Raw genomic sequence first — 9,441 nt, forward strand, 5'->3', positions numbered from 1 at the left:
ATCCAGTATATATAAATATACACTTGGTAATATTATCAAATATATATTATTGTTCTGTCTAAATAATATATTACTTTGCAGTTTTATTGTTGTACTTTTCAAGAAGAAAGTATTACTATGCAGTATTATTGTAGTACTCTTCAAGAAGAAAGTATAACTATGCAGTATTATTGTAGTACTCTTCAAGAAGAAAGTATAACTATGCAGTATTATTGTAGTACTCTTCAAGAAGAAAGTATAACTATGCAGTATTATTGTAGTACTCTTCAAGAAGAAGGTATAAGTGTGCAGTATTATTGTAGTACTCTTCAAGAAGAAAGTATAACTATGCAGTATTATTGTAGTACTCTTCAAGAAGAAAGTATAAGTATGCAGTATTATTGTAGTACTCTTCAAGAAGAAAGTATAACTATGCAGTATTATTGTAGTACTCTTCAAGAAGAAAGTATAAGTATGCAGTATTATTGTAGTACTCTTCAAGAAGAAAGTATAACTATGCAGTATTATCATACGTGCGTCCGTGTCCATCGGTGGCCAACAGGAAGTCATCAGAGACGTCCCTCAGACGAACTTCCTGCTTCTGAAGCTGCGTCCAGAAGAAGTAGGAGGGGCTTGGTGTCCATGTGAGAGGGGGCGGGGCTTGATGGTACCCAGCTGACCCTGGTGAGAACGTCCAGTGGGACTGTGGGCTGGGGATGATGTCATCGGACTCATCTGTACAGTAGAAACATGACACCTTATATCCTCTGTACAGTAGAAACATGACACCTTATATCCTCTGTACAGTAGAAACATGACACCTTATATCCTCTGTACAGTAGAAACATGACACCTTATATTCTCTGTACAGTAGAAACATGACACCTTATATCCTCTGTACAGTAGAAACATGACACCTTATATCCTCTGTACAGTAGAAACATGACACCTTATATTCTCTGTACAGTAGAAACATGACACCTTATATTCTCTGTACAGTAGAAACATGACACCTTATATTCTCTGTACAGTAGAAACATGACACCTTAGAAACATTAGAGATGTCGGATGATATCGGACTGTCGATATTATCGGCCGATAAATGCTTTAAAATGTAATATCGGAAATTATTGGTATCGGTTTGAAAAAGTAAAAAGTCTGACTTTTTAAAAGGCCGCTGTGTACACGGCCGTAAGGAGAAGTACAGTAAGGAGAAGTACAGTAAGGAGAAGTAGAGAGCAGTTGCATCTCCCAGTCATACTTGACAACCCTCACCATTTTCCCGGGAGACTTGCCCCTCCCAATAATCTCCCGGGGCAACCATTCTCCCCAATTTCTCCCCATTTGCACCCAAACAACAATATTGGGGGCGTGCCTTAAAGACATGCCGGCCCAGTCACATAATATCTACGGCTTGGTCAACAGCCATACAGGTCACACTGAGAGTGGCCGTATAAACAAGTTTAACACTGTTACAAATATGCGCCACACTGTGAACCCACACCAAACAAGAATGACAAACACATTTCAGGAGAACATCTGCACCGTAACACAACACAAACACAACAAAACAAGTACCCAGAACCCCTTGCAGCACTAACTCTTCCGAGACGCTACAATATACACCCCCCGCCCACCTCAACCTCCTCATGCTCTCTCAGGGAGAGCATGTCCCAAATTGAGGCATGTTAAAAAACATAATGCACTTTGTGACTTCAATAATAAATATGTCAGGGCCATGTTGGCTTTTTTTTTACATAACTTGAGTTGATTTGTTTTGGAAAACCTTGTTACATTATTTAATGCATCCAGTTACATTATTTAATGCATCCAGTTACATTATTTAATGCATCCAGTTACATTATTTAATGTTACATTATTTAATGCATCCAGTTACATTATTTAATGTTACATTATTTAATGTTACATTGTTTCATGCATCCAGTTACATTATTTAATGTTACATTATTTAATGCATCCAGTTACATTATTTAATGCATCCAGTTACATTATTTAATGCATCCAGTTACATTATTTAATGTTACATTATTTAATGCATCCAGTTACATTATTTAATGTTACATTATTTAATGCATCCAGTTACATTGTTTAATGCATCCAGTTACATTATTTAATGCATCCAGTTACATTGTTTAATGCATCCAGTTACATTATTTAATGTTACATTGTTTAATGCATCCAGTTACATTATTTAATGTTACATTGTTTAATGCATCCAGTTACATTGTTTAATGCATCCAGTTACATTATTTAATGTTACATTGTTTAATGCATCCAGTTACATTATTTAATGCATCCAGTTACATTATTTAATGTTACATTATTTAATGCATCCAGCGGGACATCACAACTAAAATAGGCATAATAATGTGTTCATTCCACCACTGTAGACATCGCTATCGCTTCATGTCGGAATCGGTAATTATGAGTTGGACAATATCGGAGTATCGGATATCGGCAAAAAAGCCATTATCGGACATCTCTAAGGAACATGACACCTTATGTTGTAAGACAAGTGTGTAACTGAAGGAACATCAAGTTACCCTCGTGATCCAGCGAGGAAGAAGAAGAAGAAGAAGAAGGAGAAGAAGAAGAAGAAGAAGAAGAAGAAGAAGAAGAAGAAGAAGAAGAAGAAGAAGAAGAAGAAGGAGAAGAAGAAGAAGAAGAAGAGTTGATGCAGGAAGTTCTCAGATCTTCTTCTAGAACTTCCACAATGATGGCCAGATCCTCCAGGCTGCTGCTCACTACTTTTCTCTGATGACCAAACACAAACCAGCTATGAGAGACATGTGACCTTTGACATGTCACATGTGACCTTTGACATGTCACATGTGACCTTTGACATGTCACATGTGACCTTTGACATGTCACATGTGACCTTTGACAGGTCACATGTGACTTTTTACATGTGAAATTTAACAGGTGATATGTGACATTTGACATGTGACATGCGACTTGTAACGTGATGTGTACCTTGTTACATGTGACTTGTAACTTATAAAACGTGACATGTAACCTATTTACATGTGAGATGTGACATGTGACATGTGACATGCGACTTGTAACGTGATGTGTACCTTGTTAGATGTGACTTGTAACTTATAAAACGTGACATGTAACCTATTTACATGTGAGATGTGACATGTGACATGTGCCATGTAACATGTTAATTGTAACAAGTGACATTTAACATGTAACAAGTGACATGTAACATGTGACATGTAACAAGTGACATCTAACATGTAACATGTGACATTTAACAAGTGACATGTAACAAGTGACATTTAACATGTGACATCTGACATGTAACATGTTAAATGTAACAAGTGACATTTAACATGTAACATGTGACATGTAACATGTGACATGTAACAAGTGACATCTAACATGTAACATGTGACATTTAACAAGTGACATGTAACAAGTGACATTTAACATGTGACATCTGACATGTAACATGTTAAATGTAACAAGTGACATTTAACATGTAACATGTGACATGTCACTTGTTACATGTCTTGTTACATGTGACATGTGACATGTAACAAGTGACATGTGACATGTGAGAAGTGACATGTAACATGTGAGGACACAAGGAGTCCCAGAAAAGAGAAGTAGATCTCACCTTGCTGCTTCTTCGGCGTGTTTTCACTCTCTTCTTGGAGCCTAAAAGATGAGTGACTTTCTTTTAGCCTCAACTTGTAGAAGAAGACTAAATGTTGTAGTAGACTTAAAGATGTTGTAGAAGAAGAAGTGAAGTGGAGTCACTCACCTTTGACATTCTTCTTGTCACGGTTCTGCTTGTCAGTGGAAGAAAAACAAAGATTTTATATTCAACACAAACATGACACCACACTTCTGATGTGGAACATCTTTTGGTGCAGTCACACTTCTGATGTGGAACATCTTTTGGTGAGGTCACACTTCTGATGTGGAACATCTTTTGGTGCAGTCACACTTCTGATGTGGAACATCTTTTGGTGCAGTCACACTTCTGATGTGGAACATCTTTTGGTGCAGTCACACTTCTGATGTGGAACATCTTTTGGTGTAGTCACACTTCTGATGTGGAACATCTTTTGGTGCAGTCACACTTCTGATGTGGAACATCTTTTGGTGCAGTCACACTTCTGATGTGGAACATCTTTTGGTGCAGTCACACTTCTGATGTGGAACATCTTTTGGTGAGGTCACACTTCTGATGTGGAACATCTTTTGGTGCAGTCACACTTCTGATGTGGAACATCTTTTGGTGCAGTCACACTTCTGATGTGGAACATCTTTTGGTGCAGTCACACTTCTGATGTGGAACATCTTTTGGTGCAGTCACACTTCTGATGTGGAACATCTTTTGGTGCAGTCACACTTCTGATGTGGAACATCTTTTGGTGCAGTCACACTTCTGATGTGGAACATCTTTTTGTGCAGTCACACTTCTGATGTAGAACATCTTTTTGTGCAGTCACACTTCTGATGTGGAACATCTTTTGGTGCAGTCACACTTCTGATGTGGAACATCTTTTGGTGCAGTCACACTTCTGATGTGGAACATCTTTTGGTGCAGTCACACTTCTGATGTGGAACATCTTTTGGTGCAGTCACACTTCTGATGTAGAACATCTTTTTGTGCAGTCACACTTCTGATGTAGAACATCTTTTTGTGCAGTCACACTTCTGATGTGGAACATCTTTTGGTGTAGTCACACTTCTGATGTGGAACATCTTTTGGTGCAGTCACACGTTAAGAATAATACTAATAGTAATTGATCATTTTACAGGTTATTAATATAAATAATAGTCAATGGGTGTTGAGGGGCTGTCTTGGTTGATACGCCCTTTCAACATTGCGTGGAAGTCTGGGACAGTGCTGAGGGCGTGGCAGATTGGGGTGGCGGTTCCCCTATTGAAAAATGGGGACCAGTGGGTGTGTGCTAATTCCAGGGGTATCACACTACTCAGCCTCCCAGGGACATTTTACGCCAAGGTCCTGGAAAGGAGGGTCCGGCCGATAGTCGAATCTCAGATTCAAGAGGAGCGATGTGGATTCCGTCTTGGTCATGGAACAACTGACCAGTTCTTTACTCTTGCGGTAATCATGGAGAAGACCTGGGAGTATGCCTATCCAGTCTACATGTGCTTTGTGGATTTGGAGAAGGCGTATGCCCGGGTCACCCGGGAGATCCTGTGGGAGGTGCTGAGGGAGTACGGAGTGAGGTGGACCCTGGTGAGGGACATCCAATCTTTGTTCAACCAGAGTGAGAGTTGTGTCCGGGTGCTTGGATGTAGGTAGGATCAGTTTCCAGTGGGAGTTGGTCTCCGCCAGTGCTGCGCTCTGTCACCTATCCTGTTTGTCATTTTCATGGACAGGATTTCTAGACAAAGTCGTTGTCACGATCGGGTCGCAGCTTGCTGCGCAGTTGTTCTCCCAAGATGCAAAAAGGACGGCTCCGGACGAAGGCGTAAAGGTAGAATATGATTTATTAGACATAAATCACCCAATTAGCAAAAACATAGGCAAAGAACAAAAAGACAAGCATGCCTAACACACGTGACGCTAAGACTTAGCCAGAAGCTATGGCATGGAAAAAGACAATTTACTTGGAACAGGGGTGACATAAACAATGAAGCCAGGCCCACTGACTAGCAAAGACAAGCTTAAATAATACCTCTGATTAGTGCTCGGGAAGCAGGTGAGCGGGCGAGCACTAATCAGAGACAGGTGAACACAATGAGTCGCCATGGTGACAACAACAACCAAGGAAGCGCAGACGGAACTAAAGAAGTCCAAAACTAACAGAACATAACTAAACTAAACATGATCCGGACCACGGATCATGACAGTCATGACAATGGCGGAGAGGGTATACGTCTCGGGGGGCTAAAGGTTGCGTCACTGCTGTTTGCAGATAAAATGGTCCTGATAGCACCATTGGTTCGTGACCTTCAGCTCTCACTGGATCGGTTTGCAGCCGAGTATTCAGCAGCTGGAATGAGGATACGCATCTCCAAATCTGAGACCATGGTTCTCAGCAGGAAACCGATGGTTTGTGCAGTCCAGGTAGAGGACGAGACTCTGTCCCGGGTGGAGGAGTTTAAGTATCTCGGGGTCTTGTTCACGAGTGAGGGAAAGATGGAGAAGGAAATCAGCCGGAGAATGGGAGCAGCTGGGACAGTATTGCAGTCTCTCTGCCGCACTGTTGTGACAAAACCAGAGCTGAGCCAGAAGGCAAAGCTCTCGGTCTACCGAGCAATCTACATTCCTACTCTCACCTATTGTCATGAAGTGTGGGTCATGACCCAAAGAATAAGATGGCGGATACAAGCGGTTGAAATGAGTTTCCTCAGAAGGGTGGCTGGCATCTCCCTTAGAGATAAGGTGAGAAGTTCAGTCACCCGAGAGAGACTCGGAGTAGCGCCACTGCTCCTTCGCTTGGAAAGAAGCCAGCTTAGGTGGTTCCGGCATCTCGTGCGGATGCCTCACCAGCGTCTCCCTGGGTAGGTCCTCATTGCACGTCCCACTGAGAGGAGACCCCGGGGCAGGCCAAGGACCAGATGGGGGATTACATCTCCTCTCTGGCCTGGGAACGCTTCGGGATCCCCCAGGAGGAAGTTGCTAATGTTGCTCTGGAGATGGAAGTCTGCTGGAGCTGTTGTCCCCGCCACCCCATTCCGGATAAGCGGTTGGAGATGGATGGATGGAACAATGATGATGATAATGATAATAATAACAATGATGACGAGGATGATTATAATAATAATTACAATGATGATGATAGTAATATTAATAATAATTACAATGATGATGATAATAATATTAATAATAATAACTGTGGGGAGGCCGGGCCGGCAGACCGACAGCGAGGCGTGCCCGGCCGGGGCCGACTCCGAGATGGCGGGGAGGAGGCATGGCCGGCAGTCCAACAACGAGGCAGGGCACACCGGAGCCCGCTCCAAGATGGCAGCAAGGAGGCATAGACTGCGAGCGAGCAGCGAGGCGGGGCGCGCCGGGAGCGACGCCACAATCATTATAAGGTGCGTGGATCGCGCAGCTGGGGACAACCCACCCGACGGCTTGAGTCGGTCACAATAACAATGATGATGACAATAATATTATTAATAATAACAATGATGATGGTGATAAAATAATATTAATAATAATAACAATGATGATGATGATAATAATATTAATAATACAAACTATTATGATGATAATAATTATATTAATAATAATCATAATTATAATAATAGTGGCCCTGCGATGAGGTGGCGACTTGTCCAGGGTGTACCCCGCCTTCCGCCCGATTGTAGCTGAGATAGGCTCCAGCGACCCCAAAGGGAATAAGCGGTAGAAAATGGATGGATGGATAATAAAAGTGTAACACGAGTATTGAAATGGTTTGTCCAGAGAAGAGTGAAAGTGAAGAAAACCTTATGCTTCAAATGGTACCTGAATGTCTTGAGGGTTCCATCCCTGAGCCATGCGGATGTTCTTCAGCAGATCTTTGACTGGCATCTTCACTCGCACTCCAAGGTACACTTTACTACCAACCTCAGCTACGCCCACATGGAGATGGAGATGGCCATGGAGATAGAGATAGAGATAGAGATAGAGATAGAGATGGAGATGGAGATGGAAGTGGAGGTGGAGGTGGAGGGGGAGGTGGAGATAGAGATGGAGATGGAGATGGAGGTGGAGATGGAGATGGAGATGGAGATGGAGGTGGAGGTGGAGATGGAGATGGAGGTGGAGATGGAGATGGAGATGGAGATGGAGATGGAGATGGAGGTGGAGATGGAGATGGAGGTGGAGATGGAGATGGAGATGGAGACGGAGATGGAGGTGGAGATAGAGATAGAGATAGAGATAGAGATGGAGATGGAGATGGAAGTGGAGGTGGAGGTGGAGGGGGAGGTGGAGATGGAGATGGAGATGGAGATGGAGGTGGAGATGGAGATGGAGATGGAGATGGAGATGGAGATGGAGATGGAGATGGAGGTGGAGGTGGAGATGGAGATGGAGGTGGAGATGGAGATGGAGATGGAGATGGAGATGGAGGTGGAGATGGAGATGGAGATGGAGGTGGAGGTGGAGATGGAGGTGGAGATGGAGATGGAGATGGAGATGGAGATGGAGATGGAGATGGAGGTGGAGGTGGAGACGGAGGTGGAGATGGAGATGGAGATGGAGGTGGAGATGGAGGTGGAGATGGAGATGGAGATGGAGATGGAGATGGAGATGGAGGTGGAGGTGGAGATGGAGACGGAGGTGGAGGTGAAGGTGGACATGGAGATGGAGATGGAGGTGGAGGTAGAGGTGGAGGTGGAGATGGAGATGGAGATGGAGATGGAGATGGAGATGGAGGTGGAGATGGAGGTGGAGGTGGAGGTGGAGATGAAGATGGAGATGGAGATGAAGGAAAATAAACTTTACACAACATTTCTTGTATGTCAATTGAAGAAGCAAAGTCGTCTTGCTGCTGTGTAATATTTGATTGTGAATATCGATGTACTTTCAGGGTACTGAATGTAGTACTTTGTGATATTTTACTTAGTACTAATGGTGTAATATTTGATTGTGTATATTACATATTAATGTTGGTGTACTTTCAGGGTACTGAATATAGTACTTCATGATATTTTACTGAGTATTGCATTTTTGACATGTTCAAAGTTCAAAGTTCATTCGACAGGATCATTGAAAAAAGCCAAACAGAGAACATTTTACCTGCGTCCTGTAAAGTCACGCTGGGCACAGGTGAGTCCATACTGGGCACAGGTGAGTCCATGCTGAGCACAGGTGAGTACATGCAGGGCACAGGTGAGTACATGCCGGGAACATATGAGTCCATGCTAGGCACAGGTGAGTACAGGCTGGGCACAGGTGAGTCCATGCTAGGCACAGGTGAGTCCATGCTGGGCACAGGTGAGTCGATGCTGTGCAACGGTGAGTCCATTCTAGGCACAGGTGAGTACATACTGGGCACAGGTGAGTAGGAGTTGGCCAGGTGAGCTGCGGATCCCTGCAACTGTGCGCCACTGATGGCCGTTCTGTAACCACGCTCCGTGTTCTCCTGTACTCTAGAACCTTCCCTCATGGTGTCCACCTAGCAAGACAACATGTACTGTAAACAAAAACTATCAAATACATCATTTACTGTAAACAAAAACTATCAAATACAACATTTACTGTAAACAAAAACTATCAAATACAACATTTACTGTAAACAAAAACTATCAAATACATCATTTACGGTAAACAAAAAACGATCAAATACAACATTTACTGTAAACAAAATGATCAAGTACAACATTTACTGTAACCAAAAACCATCCGGTACAATATTTACTGTAAACAAATCTATCAAAGACAAGAAGAGCATCAATCATTGCCCGACCCAAACCCAACAAACCAACGGACAACCCCAATCCAATGTGTCCCAT

The 9,441-nt window shown here is 42.8% G+C and overlaps 1 protein-coding gene across 2 annotated transcripts in view; it reads right to left on the reverse strand.

Moving 5' to 3' along the window:
• Positions 1-8,927, reverse strand: part of LOC133579714 (uncharacterized) — a 24,142-nt gene extending 15,215 nt beyond the window's left edge. For both annotated transcript variants that reach the window (XM_061934110.1, XM_061934109.1), the window contains exons 1-6: positions 8,726-8,927; positions 7,448-7,554; positions 3,773-3,797; positions 3,626-3,666; positions 2,544-2,754; positions 513-714 (exon numbers count right to left, since the gene is read on the reverse strand). In XM_061934110.1, the coding sequence (XP_061790094.1) occupies positions 513-714; positions 2,544-2,754; positions 3,626-3,666; positions 3,773-3,797; positions 7,448-7,554; positions 8,726-8,912 (773 nt within the window). In that variant the 5' untranslated portion in view covers positions 8,913-8,927. The remainder of the gene's footprint in view (positions 1-512; positions 715-2,543; positions 2,755-3,625; positions 3,667-3,772; positions 3,798-7,447; positions 7,555-8,725) is intronic.
• Between the last annotated feature and the right edge of the window lie 514 nt (positions 8,928-9,441).

The sequence above is a fragment of the Nerophis lumbriciformis genome, linkage group LG30 (genome assembly GCF_033978685.3).
Source record: "Nerophis lumbriciformis linkage group LG30, RoL_Nlum_v2.1, whole genome shotgun sequence".
Classification (NCBI taxonomy): Eukaryota; Metazoa; Chordata; class Actinopteri; order Syngnathiformes; family Syngnathidae; genus Nerophis; species Nerophis lumbriciformis.